Source organism: Dipodomys spectabilis, unplaced genomic scaffold, assembly GCF_019054845.1.
Source record: "Dipodomys spectabilis isolate Male_0828 unplaced genomic scaffold, ASM1905484v1 ptg000138l, whole genome shotgun sequence".
NCBI classification, from domain to species: Eukaryota; Metazoa; Chordata; class Mammalia; order Rodentia; family Heteromyidae; genus Dipodomys; species Dipodomys spectabilis.
In genome coordinates, this window is record NW_024870815.1 from 6428512 (window position 1) to 6442992 (window position 14481).

Consider the following 14481-nt stretch of genomic DNA (forward strand, 5'->3'; position numbering starts at 1 on the left):
ACTCACTCTCCTTACAATCTTGCTTCAGCTTATGGTATTCATTTTGTTAAACTGTTAATTGTTCATAAAGTTCACTAAATTGACAATGTAAGATTATACCTTTAAATGTGATTTTATGGGAACTTGTATTTCAGAGCTAAGATCCCCATATAAGAAAGAACATGTGGCTGGGCGCTGGTGGCTCACGCCTGTAATCCTAGCTACTCAGGAGGCTGAGATCTGAGGATCGCGGTTCAAAGCCAGCCCGGGCAGGAAAGACCATGAGACTCCTACTCCAATAAACCACCAGAAAACCGGAAGTGGCGCTGTAGCTCAAATGGTAGAGCGCTAGCCTTGAGCTGAAGAGCTGAGGGACAGCGCCCAGGCCCGGAGTTCAAGCCCCACGACCGACAAAAAAAAAAAAAAGAAAGAAAGAACATATGCCTTTATCTTTCTAAGCCTGATGTACTTTGCTCAGTATAATATTTTCCATATCTACCCATTTCTCTACAAATGACATAATTCCATTCTTGTTGATGGTTACCTAAAATCCATTGGATATAAATGCCACATTCTTTTTTATCTATTCATCCGTTAAGAGGCATCTGGGCTATTTCATAATTTGGCTGTTGTGACCAGTGCTGTGATGAACATGTGTCTGCAGGTATCTTTGTTGTATCTTGACATGCAGTCTTTCAGGTAAGTGCTCAAGAGTAGTATAAGTAGATTATAGGGTCACTCTGCTTAGTTTTTCAAGGATTGCCATACTGATTTCCATAGTGGTTGTACTAATTTTAATTCCTACCATTATGTTAGGTGCTTTCAAACTCTTTTATTCTATGGTTTCTACTTATTTTGGTCACTTTAAGGTTTATCCTTCTTGACTCATGCTAGTGCAGCAAACTGTTATTAGGATCTAGCAGGTGGTAGATGGAAATTCATTCACCTTTGGTACCATCATAAAAGACTTAGATTATTTAGAAGTTCAGAAATTGGAATATAGCAGTGTTTTCTTACCAGTAGTAGAAGTGTGAGATTCTGCTGTTCTTGTCTACTTTGTGATGACCTGCCGACAACCTGGGACATTTAGAATAGTAGCATCACTGGGGTGAGGTGGAATCTCAATGTTGTTTAGATTTGCATTTCTTTTATGGCTAGAGAAGTTGAGCATTTTTTCATGTCTCTATTGGCCACTCTTATTTCTTCTTCAGAAAAGTCTCTCTTTAAGTCTTTAGCCCACTTATTAATAAGGTGGTTGTTTCTTAGAATGAGGATTTGTTTTTGGAGGATTTTTTTTTTTTGGGTGGGTCTGGGCCTGGGTGCTGTCCCTCAGCTCTTCAGCTCAAGGCTAGCCCTCTACCACTTGAGCTACAGCACCACTTCCAGTTTTCTGGTGGTTTATTGGAGATAAGAGTCTCATGGACTTTCTTGCCTGGGCTGGCTTTGAACCACGATCCTCAGATCTTAGCCTCCCGAGTAGCTAGGATTTACAGGCATGAGCCACTGGCGTCTGGCTAATTTTTTGAGTTCTAAGTATATTTTAGATATGAGGCCCTTGTCTGTTGTGTAGCTAGTGAAGATCTTCTCACAGTCTGTGGGCCTTTTATTGATCTTAGTAACTATGTCCTTTGCCATGCAGAAGCTCTGTAGTTTAATGCAATTTCATTTGTCCAACCTTTCTTTGATTTGTTGTATTTCTGAGTCTTCATTAAGAAAATTTTGGCCTGTGCCAAGGAGCCCTAGAGTTTCTCCTATTCCTTCCTGTAATGTTTTCAGGGTGTCTGATTTTACGTTGAGGTCTTTGATCCATTTGAAGTTGATTCTGGTGCTAGCTTTAGTTTTAACCAAGTTTGAAGAGGCTGTCTTTCTTCCATTCTATTTTTTTGGCTCCCTTTATTGAAGATTAGGTATCTATAGGTCTGTGGGTTCATTTCTGGGACTTTAGTTCTATTCCATTGGTCCTCAGGTGTGTTCTAATAACAACAGATGCTGGAGGGCCAAACATGAACCCTACTGCACTGTTGGTAGGAGTATAAACTTGTTCAGCCACTCTGGAAAGAAGTATGGAGGTTCACCAAAGGACTACACATAGAGCTCCCCTATGACCCAGCAATCCCACTTCTGGGCATTTACCCAAATGATCACAAACAAGACCACTAAAACTACCAGCACAACCCAATCACCATTGATCACCAGCTACGGTATGGAACAAGCCCAGATACCCCTCAGTAAATGAATGGATCAAGAAAATATGGTGTGTACACACACACACACACACACACACACACACACACACACACGCACGCACGCACACACACACACACACACACACACACACACGAATTCTATGCTTCCATCAGAAAGAATGACACCGCCCCAGTTGTTAGGAAATGGAAAGACTTGGTAAAAATCATATTAAATGAAGTAAGCCAGACCCAAAGAAATATAGGTCCCATGGTTTCCCTCAGTTGCAATAATTAGTATACATCTAGGATCATTTTATCAGATTAGCAGAAAAGCTATGTACATATGACCATATAAGATGATGCTAAGTGAAATGAACCTCAAGATACACAAGAGGTCTTTCTTTGTTGTTGTTTTTAATGTACTATGTGATTTTCTTTTTCTTTGTATGTTCTTCTCCCTATGGTATATCCCTTGTTGTCACTGTACTTGATTTTGGTATCCTGCGTCTTACATATACATTTGTCTAATTTAGGGAGGGGAAGGGGAATAACAAAACGCTGAAACAAGGACAGAAGATGACCCATTGAAACAGTGATACCCACAAAGACAGCATATCGGGAATGAACTTTACAACTTCGCGGGGAGGGAAGGGATAGTTGGAGAACAACAAGGGAAGGGGTAACAATGCTCAACAAGAAATGTACTCATTACCTTACTTATGTAACTGTAACTCCTCTGTACAGCGTCTTTACAACAAAATAAAATTTAAAAAAGAGAATAGTAGCATCACCTTGTCTCTGCCTCCTCAGAATGTGATCTTATTTGGGAAGAGTGCCTTTGCAGATGGAATTAGTTAAGAGTTGGCCATACAAAAATGATTTGTTTTTATTAGAAAGAAAAGTTTTGAGACCATGCACAGGGTGAGCATCATGTAAAGATGAAAATAGCTTTTAGAACGAAACAATTTTTCTGACCTTGAACTCCTAGCCTCCAGAACTGGAAATGATAAATTGCTATGAGATAAGTTATAAGAGTGATGGAGGAGTAAATCAGATCAAGGTCCATTATATGCATATAAGGACATGTCAAAATGAAGCTCCCATGAAACCAGTTGATGATCATGAAAATGTTAAAGAGTTGAATGACTTGTATTCCCATATGTACTTTTAGTCCCTAAAAGGCAAGTAATATCATTTAATAATCCCACAGCAGTATCTCCATGCTGTGCTGTATAATTACCCTAGGAAAATTGATAATGACTAGCAACTAGTTTGCAGTTATCTAGAGTAACATATACCTGTATGTAAACAACTTACATAAACACACACACGTGATTGACTATCAGAGGATCCTGTATTAGTGGCAGCAATGTAGTTGGATAAAGTTTTCAATGGACCGGATATGTTTGTTCATATAGGCCTTTCTTTTTGATAGCTGACATTTACTATTTTGTTTGTACCAATTGTAACTGAGTGGTCAGATTGTTTTGATATCATTACTTTTATAAGTTATCAACTGTGTAGTAGTGACATTGCAAGGTAAGTGTATACTAAGGTAGATCAGTAAGAAAGAGATTGTAATACAATATTTTCATGGGCTTTTGGTGTTTAGACTCTCAGTTCTACCACTTACAAACTCTGTGGCCTTGGATTAGGTAGTTAATTCTCTGTGCTTCAGTTTCCTAAACTGTAAAGTAGGGATTATAATAGTAGAACTTAACTTATAGAATGATCATGAGGACTAAATAGGCAAGATAGTAAAGAATATAGAACCTAGGACATAGTAAGCCTTGTTGTCATCGTTGCTGTAGTTGTCATCATCATCATCAAACAGGCATGCTAAATATAGTTCATGTGCACAGTCGTGTGACATACCACTAGGTATATATTAAATTTAGCAAAATGCCTTAAATAAAATGTTTATTTGTTACTTTGTCTTTCTCATGCAGATAAATGTTGAAAATGGTCTCATAATTTTATAAGTATAATATTAAAGATTAAATGTAGTTATAGTTTATGTCTCTTCAGGTTGGCTAAGGAAGTCTATGCTATGACTTAACTTTATTAAGACAAATGGATACTTTGAAAAAAATCTTTTGATTTTTTTTTTAAAAGGAAGTAAAACTAATGTCAGATAAAATTAGTCCTTTGCTTGTTTGTATTTGTAATTACGAATGTAAAGTGAAATATTCTTGCCACAGAAGTATTCTCATCTGAATGCAGGTGATCTGTTAACATTTGGTTTGTGTTTGCAAATAGGTTCATCCTAAGTTCCACTATAAACAGGCTCATGACCCAGGCACAGACACTTCTTGTGTGGCTTTTTCCTATGATGGTACTGTCCTCGCCTCTCGTGGAGGTAAGTTCAATCTTTTTGATGTGTTTCTATACATAAAATTATGATATTTAACTAATAAGTGTCACACTAATATCCTAATGCCAGGTATAACTAATTGTGCTTTTATTAACGTACTTGCGGCAGATTGATTTTTTTTCCATTAAAATACTGTTTCAACTTGGCAACATTATTTTATTAAAAGTTAGCTTCTTCCTTTAGAATATTGTAGTTCACCTACATTCTTTCATACTTTTTCTATTTTATAATTCTGTGCCAGGTTTCAAAATCCTTTACTGACCATTGATTTTTTTTCCCTCCAGTTCAAATACTAACTTAGTTCAGCTCCTCCCCACCCCCCACTCCAATCCTCAAGGGGTCTTCAGCTTCCTTTGAAAATTAGTTTATTAGTTTATTATATGGTCACAAATTTGTGGAACAGTGATTTTCTCTAGAGCATGTTTTGTTGTAGGCAAGGTCAGGCACTCCACAGGCAATGTGGAATGAAGTTTGCTTTACTTTTCTTTACTCTAAGGACTTTAATAGTTCCACACCTTCATTATCGTAAAGATACATAGCAATAGCAATATTTGGAAATTCTTTGCCTTCCCAGGGTTGGATATATTTTGTAAGACACTGTTAGGATTGCCATTTGGATTCTTTCAGTGTGTTCCCACTAAATGGTTTGAAGAACCTGTTGCACTATAATTCTTTTTTTATTTTTTTGCACTGTAATTCTTTAATATTTTTTGATTGTTATTGTAAAGGTGGTATGCAAAGGGGTTATAGTCATATAAGTCGAGTAATGAGTACATTTTCTTTTTGAAGTGTCACTCCTTCCCTCCCTCTCTCCCAGTTTTTCCCTCTTATCCCCACCATAAGTTGTATGTTTTTCTTTAAGTTGTATACCTAGCTATTATTTTAAAAAGTTACTCTGTGTGGTTGTATTATAAACTTATCTTCAAGCATATGGCTGATAGATGATTTTTCTAATTTTTTGCCACATCTTTCTCACATGGATAAAGCTTTGTATTAATAGAGGGAGATGGGTAATAGTGAGGGCAACTTATGAACTATGCAGTATGTGAAAGGCTGAGGATAGTTCTGTGGATTTATTTGTGGTAATTGGGTGTCAGTCTACAAGTGAGTTCTCACAGTAAAGTATAAGTAGTAAAGTCCAACCAGTCGTAGTTAGTGTACCTGCCAAAAGTTTGGTTTAGCATAAGGATCCTTGGAAGAAAAGGGGATTTTTATTGGATGCTCCACTCACCTCAATTGCACCTGATCCAGGTTTATTATTGGTCCCAAGGGGCTGAAGCATGTTTCAGCTGTGAGCACTGGGGGAAAAGACTAGCAAAGTCATTATTTATGAGTTTGGCTTTTATTCTGTAAAGGCCAGGAATTTATAGCCCTATAGAAATATATATATTTAAAAAGGGTCTGTTAAAAGAATATTTATTACTCCTTAAATGGCTTGGAAAATCATGTTCCCTAGCAAAACAAAGAATGACAACCATAGGTAGAATTACAACAGTATTGTTAATGGATAGTTCTGCCCACATAGACAAGGGAAGAGAATTGGTTGAGAATTGAACTATTACCAGTCTTGATTTTTTTTTCATTTAAGCATTTTAACTTAAAAAAGTATATATATTTTGTTGTTATTGTAAGGTGATGTACAGCAGGGCTGCAGTTATATAAGTCAGATAATGAATACTTTTCTTTTTGAACAGTGGTGTCACCCCTTCCTGTCCCCACACACAAATTGTATAGTTCATTTTCAACATAGTGTCTAGTATCACAGCTGCATTTGTTCACCTTTTGTCCCACCCTTTCTGTGCCCGCCTCACTTGCCCTCCCCCAAACAGATAAATTAGCAAACAAGACAAAATAAAAGGTGAGGAAAGCAAAAACAGCAACTTGCATTTCTTCGAGTTCATTTTGATAAATATTATTTTTATGATCATATGCACATAGTTACTGAGCCTTTGTGATGCTCTCCTAAAAATATCATCCTTTGATCTCACTTGTGAATGTCTAGAGACCTGTATGATTTATCATGTCCAAGTGTATTTTTTTTTTGTCTTTTACCATACAGTGTGTTTACTTGTAGATTTACAGGCATATTCTAGGTATAACAAATGAGAGAAACCTTGCAACCTATGTTTCTTTGACTCTAGCTTACTTTTCTTAATATAATTTTTTCCAAGTCTTTCCATTTCCTTACAAATGGTACATTATCATTCTTTTTGATGGAAGCATCGAATTCTTTTGTATATATAAAACTATTTCCTGATAGTTCTTAAATTTAAATCTCCTCAAGGAGTCAGGCCATCTTCAAATGTACCATGGGGAAACACCATCTGCATTAAAATCCTGCTTTAGAGTTAGTTCTCCAGGGTTCTTTCTAGCCCACAGATGCTGCATCAATCTGGAAAGAAACTTCTAGAGGGCTTACTTATTATCATATAGTTTTCTAATGTTTTTACTATTGCTGCTTTTAAGCTATCTGAACACTAAAAGTAAAAGTAAAATCTGCTTAAGTGCATCTGGTTTCCCCTTTTTTCCCTTCCCTTCCCTTCTAGTCCCTCTCCTTCCTGCCTCCTTTTTTCCCCCTCCCACTTCTCTTCCCTTCCTTTGTGCTTTCCATTCTCCCTTACTTAAAATTATACACAAAGTTTAGCTAATCCTAACTTTGAAATGAATACTTATTTCAGAATTCACATTTTTGTTTTTTATTTTCGTTCTCATTTCTCTATCAGGTGATGATACATTAAAATTATGGGATATCCGACAATTTAATAAGCCACTTTTTTCATCCTCAAATCTTCCTACTATGTTCCCAATGTAAGTTGCATATTTTAACTATTTGATTAGCTTAGGAAAATGGAAAATAAAATTTTTGATTTAATGTTAATTTATATCATGTCTTTTGAGTTTTATAGAAAGTGATTTGAGAGTAATTGACATATTTTTTGAAAGATAAATTTGTCAGACTGTAAAAACTTCTCAATGATATATGTGTACTTTCATTCATGTTTATATGTATATGTGTGTACACACAGGTTCTTTAGTTATTCAGACTATCTTTCTCTGGATGGGTAAACACTATTATCTCCATCCCACCAATGTGGTAACTACAGTTTTCAAAGATTTTTCTGAGGCAGCTGAGATGGAATTTTAAGTCTATAATTGTTACCTGGGAAACTCTGCTTTGGTAGAAATGAAATTTCATATTTGTGTTAAGTAATGACCAAGAGGGAGAGTATGCAGGTAATGGAGGCATCAAATAAACAAAGTTGTATTATACAATGCACCAACTCTAACACAGCATACTGTCAGTGGCATTGTCTTATTAAAACAGACAAACATGAATCTAGAGAGGATGAATATTTTTTGAGCAATCATTCCTGCTCTGTGTAATGCAAACTACATCACTTTTTTGGATAATTATCTCAAATTATTCATAATCAAGTGATCAAGCTTCTGGTAAAAACAAAAGCATTGTCAAATCAGGACCATCAGTTAGGGTCCAGTATTTTGTATGACTTAATGTCTCTGAAATTATTGGAAGTAGTGATAGTAATAATGGTAGTAAAATAGTTCCAGAAAATGGCCAAAGCCATTACTACTTAGATGTTAATGTAAATCTAAGTAATACCTATTTGTGTACTACTAATGTAGACGCAAAGACAAGTAGTGCACACATCATCTACTTACTTGCTTACTCACATTATCTATACTGAGTTTTCCCCACACTCCCTTTGCATAAAAAAAATTCATAATGTGGAAGAAAACACATAGTCTGTAGTCAGATCGCCTACATTTGAGTTTTAGCTGCACCATTTCCTTATGCAAATGTAAGTAAGGTTTATTTAAACTCGCTGCCTCAGTTTCTTTGTAAGTACAGTAGGGCTAGTAGCTACCTCACTGGACTGTCGTGAAGAGTAACTAAACTACTAATAATATCTGACTTACAAGCTCTATGTAGGGGTTAGTTCTTTGTGCAGTGATATTTAATTTACTCCTTATTGCTGCACAATTGTGAGGATCATAAGTACATATTTATTGACTTTTTTTGTTTGTAGGACTGATTGCTGTTTTAGTCCAGATGATAAACTCATAGTCACTGGTACCTCTGTGCAAAGGGGATGTGGCAGCGGCAAACTTGTTTTCTTTGAGCGTAGGACTTTCCAAAGGGTGTACGAAATTGATATCACAGATGCGGTATGTATCTTTTTTCCTTCCTAGTCTTGAAAAGGAAATGAAGTTTACATCTTAGCCACCTTTTGCTTTGTTTGGTTTGATTTTGTGTTTTTGATAGAATCCTGGCCCTCACAATGCAGTAGCAACTTGTTTTTCAACACAGTAATTTTTATTACATTGAAGTCTGGATAATCCACTCTATCCCTTCCCCTAGTCCACATGTGCTATCCCGCATGTGCTTGCTTGGGAGGATTCAGGCATTGGAGACAAATGTGAAAGAATGAAGTGTATCATAGTTTCCTAAACTTTGAAAACTTTGACAGAATTCTACTTGTCAAGTTATAGTCATTAAAGTAAGGCTTAACTTCCGCTGAACTTAATTCCTGTTTAGTTATTTGGAAATGTAAAGCATTTCAGATTTAACTTCTAAATCTTAAAAACAACAAACATTCCAGAGCCTTTAGTTTTAATTACTGATTTGCATGAGCACTAAAACCTCAGCATTCCTTCGCTTGATCATTCATCCACTTACTCTACTCATTCATTCCTCATTCATTCATTCATTCATTCATGTTCTGAGATTTGAGCCCGATTTAATATAAAAATGCTGAAGTTCCCGCGGGGAAATCTGAATTGCTTTAAAATATGTATTATTGTTTAGATGGTGTAAGGCAAATCATTATAATTTTCTGAGAAGAAAACAGATCAATTAATGTCTGTATACCTTTTCTTTGGCTCATTGTCAAATGCATTGGTAACAGCCTGTATCTCACACAGTGAAATATCTTACATAGATCTCGCCAGTTGTTTCAGCTTTCTGTAAACAATTGAGACATATTATACACTTAAGTGATTCAGACAGTTGAACAACTGTTTTTAAATCACCAGTAAAAGCTCTTGTCTCTAATGTTCTAGTATTACTATGGAGTTTTAATTTGTAGGCTCCAAATTTGAAACCATGCTACAGTTTAAATATAGAAAAGTTTTATAGATTTTAATCTCATGACATAATTTGAAATGTGCCGGCACTTTTAGTACTTCTTTTGGGGTGCATCCAGAAGCCAAATAAAACACTAGAATCAAGGAAAAACAATTGCCTCTATCAACTTTAATCTCAAAAGTAAAATTATTATAATTGGTTGTTCCAGCTCAATGACTGTACATTTCAGTATTATTCCTAGTGTTGTTTTTCATTATACCTAGTTGAGATGTAAATAAATTAAGGAATATAAAAGTATGATTGCACTTTAAAATACATGCTAGACTTCTGTACTAATTTAAAGGAAGAATATGCTATTTTCTAGAAAAATCCATTTATGATAAATTTTTATTCCCTGTGTTGCTTTTCTAGCTAGATATTTCCATATCACTTACACCTCATGTATTGCATACTTATTTATCTTTTATCTGTCTTTTTTGACTAGGATATAGGCCACACAAGGGCAAAAATGTTGTTTTGAGGATACTGCTATATCCTCAGCATTTAGAATAGTGCCTGGCAGATAGGTAGCCCCTAATATTTCATAAATGAATGGATGGTACAGTGGGAAGTACAAGTAATGCATATTGAAGAATGTATGTGTGTCATCAGAGGTTAAAACAAGAAAGAGAGTTAAAAGTACTTTTTATAGTTTACAACAATTTCTTATGTGTTTTATAAAGAATTAGAAGAGAAGTATTTGAAGGCTCCAAACACAAAGAAATGACAAATGTTTAAGGACATTGAAAGGATAGTTACCCTGATTTGATCATTGTAAATTATATGAATGCACCAAATTATTACACTGCATTAAAATAAATATGCACAGTTATTAAGTATCAATAAAATATTTCAAAGTGTGAAAAATCAGGAAACAAATTTTCAGGTCCATTTGAATTGATGGATAGAGATAATTTTGAATAACGACAGAGCCACACACTTTAGAGGCCTTTTAAATCATTGATTTAGTAGTGATCCGCGGTTGTTATTAACATCAGACAGCATAGTTTTCTGTTTATATAGTAGAATGTTATGTTAAAGGGACTTTAAACTGCCCTTTGACCTGTTGACTCAAGTTTTAGGTCTTCTTGGAATTTAAGAAAATAAACACATTTCTTGGAAAAGATGAAGCACTTTACCAAAACATACTTCTTTTATTGTGTTTTTATCATTAAAGAACAAAAGTTGGTGTGGGAGAGTTGGGCAGATGGGGAGGAAAGGGATAGTAGGGGAAAAATAAAGGAGGGGGTAACAGTGCTCAATAGGAAATAGACTCATACTTACCTTACACATGCAACTGTAACTCATCTACACAGTATCTATATAATAAAAAAAATTCAAGTTCAAAACAAAAAGAACAAAGTTATCATTTTTTTTGGTAATACCACAGTCACTACAGTAAGATTCTAAGTTTTGGCTTGCAAGAAAGACAGCATTCTAATATTAGCATTATAACAGTAGTGTACTTCTTTGACTAGTCATAGACCATGATTATGTCTTCTTTGATTTTCCTTAATGAAGCATGATTGGTAGTGTTCTTTCTGTTCCCTCTTGTAAACAGAATAAACCCTCAAACTTTCAACTCCTTCACTAGGACATGCTAAATGTATTTTTTTATTAAATATATATTTTTTATTGTAAAGATACTGTGCAGAGGGGTTACAGTTACATGAGTAAGGTAGAGTACATTTCCTATCGAGCATTGTTACACCTCCTTTGTTTTTCCTCTACCATTCCTTCCTCCCCACCTCCCCAATTCTTCCCTCTCCCCCACAAAGTTGTAAAGTTCATTTTCAACATAGTGTCTTGCCGCGGACCGGGTTCTGTCGGGACGATGGAGGACACCTAAGGGAGGAACCTGGAATAGGATGGGGAGATAGCAAACAGACAACTCACACACATTAGGAGTGGATGCTGAGTGCGATTTAATGAAGAGGATAACAAACTTTTATAGCAAAAGTCTCCATAAGAAAGTGCAAAAGGTTACATAATCTTGCTGCAGGGCTTCATTCTTGGGCGGTCACCAGTTGGTCGCCTGAAAGGCACTTGTTTCCAGCTTATCTCTAAGAAATATAATGGGTTTCGATGTTTTGTCATCAACTAACCATTACCTTATTTCTATAGAGGCCTTAACTGTCCCATAAGATCTTTCCTGTTCTTTCTTCAATAGTAAGGTCACCAAGGCCTAGATCTAGCAAGTCTCTTAGTAAATGAAAGAGAGTAACAGGAAGTTCTTTCTCCTAAGTAGTTATCTCAGCAATTGCCATACATTCTTTCTGTTCTAGCCTCGCGCCTACAGCTTCTTGCAAATCTCTTACAAACAATTCCTTCTGCTGAAGTGACTTTGTGAAACCCCCAATATTTACTTATGACTTGTCTACTAGCCTCCATAAGAGGGGTTTTAGGTTAGCACTTAACTCTGGTGAGTTAGTCATATTTTTTAAGACACTCATCAGATATTGGAGTCATCAACACTCTTAAGAAAGAGCTTTGAATAAGGGAACGTTGACAATGAGTAAGTACAATGAACAGCAGAAACAGTAAAAGATTAATAGGCACTCTTATGAGGAAAAGAAAGGCAGAGACACATCTTTCCCAGGGGTTTGCCAGCCTTTCCAGGAGTAGGCCTCTTAGAAGCCCTATTCTCCGAGGTAGACTTCGGTGAAGTCCCAAAACTTGGAGATAGGTTTCTGTAAAGCCCCATTCTCTGAGGTAGACTTCGGTGAAGTCCCAGAACTCAGAGATAGGTCTCTGAAGCCCCTATCTTGGTCTGATAGATGGTTTCCCATGCTAAGCAGACTCCACTGGAGTCGGCGTGGCAGTGTCTTGTACGTCTAATTGTTACAATGGGTCAACCTATATCTTTATTTCAGCATTTTGTTATTTCCCTTCCCCTTCACAAATTAGAAAAATGTATACACAAGATGCAGGGCACCGGAATCAAATACAGTGAAAAAAGGGGTTATACCATGGGAGAAGAACATACAAAAGAAACAAAAAAACCCCACATAGTACATTATAAGTACATTAAAAACAACAGCAAGAAAGATAAAACCTCTTGTGTCCCTATCTTGGGCTTCATTTCCCTAAGCATCATCTGCTATAGTCCTATGTACATAGCTTTTGACCTTTTCTGCTTGTCCTAAACATATATTAGTTATTACAAATAAGGGAAGCCTTGGGCACCTATGTTTCTTTGGGCCTGGCTTACTTCACTTAATATAGTTTTTTCCAAACAAATGGGGTGGTGCCATTCTTTCTGATGGAGGCATGGAATTCCATTTTGTGTGTGTGTGTGTGTGTGTGTACACACCGCATTTTCTTGATCCATTCATCTACTGAGGGTCATCTGGGTTGGTTCTATATCTTAGCTATGGTGAATAATGCTGTGATAAACATAGTTGTGCTAGTGGCTTTAGTATGGCCTTGTTTGTAATAGTTTGGGTAAAAGTGGGATTGCTGGGTCATAGAGAAGCTCTATGTGTAGTCTTTTATTTTTTTATTTATTTTTTTGTCAGTCCTGGGGCTTGAACTCTAGGCTTGGGTGCTGTCCCTCAGCTCTTCAGCTCAAGGTGAATGCTCTACCACTTGAGCTACAGCGCCACTTCCTGTTTTCTGGTGGTTTATTGGAGATAGGAGTCTCACTGTCTTTCCTGCCCGGGCTGGCTTTGAACCACGATCCTCAGATCTCAGCCTCTTGAGTAGCTAGGATTACAGGTGTGAGCCACCAGCGCCCGGCTCTATGTGTAGTCTTTTGAGGAGCGTCCATACTGCTTTCCAGAGTGATTGAACAAGTTAACATTGCCCCCAACAATGCAGTAGGGTTCCCTTCTGGCCTCATCCCCTACAGCATCTATGGTTATTAGATTTCTTGATTATAGCCATTCTAACTGGGATGAGGTAGAATCTCAATATTGTTTTGATTTGCATTTCTTTTATGGCTGGAGAAATTGAGCATTTCTTCATGTGTTTATTGGCCATTCTTATTTCCTCTTCAGAGAAGTCTCTCTTTAAGTCTTTAGCTCACTTATTAATCAGGCCGTTGTTTCTTTGAGGATTTGTTGTTGGGGGATTTAATTTTTTGAGTTCTAAGTATAGTTTAGATATGAGGCCCTTGTCCATTGTATGGCTAGTGAAGATCTTCTCCCAGTCCATGAGCTTTCTAATGATCTTGCTAGCTATGTCTTTTGCCTGTACTTTAATGCAATCCCATTTGTCCAACCTTTCTTTGATTTGTTGTGTTTCTGGGTCTTTATTAAGAAAATTTTGGCCTGTGCCAAGGAGCCCTAGACTTTCTCCTATTCCTTCCTGTAGTATTTTCAGCTTTGACTTCAAGGTCTTTGATGTGTTTGGAGTTGATTTTGGTAATATAGGTAAATATGTTTTAACTTTTACTGTTTTCACTGTGTGCAGTGATGCTTGCACATATTTTGTCATTCTGCTACAATTATTTTTAGATGCTTTCTTTGTAGTCGAATTGTATCTCCTCAAGTTAAGCAAACATGCATTCCTTATTATCTAATTCTTTGCGATTTAGGTAGTACACTTGGCCTTATTTCTAAAATTAATTCTAGGAGATAACTTGAATCTTGAGTTTACAAATAGGACCTTACTAGTTTTTAGGTACTATATAAAAATCTTAAAAGGCCTCCATTACATTTTTTTCTTTTATAAAAGCATAGACAAAAATAATAGATGAAATTGGAAATGACATCAATTTTTCAAAGAATGTGTAGAAGAAATCATAAAAAGATTTGAACCTTTTTAAAGTCACTTATTTAGGAAAATAACAGAAT

General features: G+C 36.2%; 1 protein-coding gene across 2 annotated transcripts in view; it reads left to right on the top strand.

The window, feature by feature from the left end:
• Wdr70 (WD repeat domain 70) overlaps positions 1 to 14481 on the top strand; it is a 220470-nt gene that overhangs the window by 166359 nt on the left and 39630 nt on the right. For both annotated transcript variants that reach the window (XM_042690611.1, XM_042690612.1), the window contains 3 exons: positions 4425 to 4524; positions 7263 to 7347; positions 8589 to 8727. In XM_042690611.1, coding sequence (XP_042546545.1) covers positions 4425 to 4524; positions 7263 to 7347; positions 8589 to 8727 — 324 coding nt within the window. The remainder of the gene's footprint in view (positions 1 to 4424; positions 4525 to 7262; positions 7348 to 8588; positions 8728 to 14481) is intronic.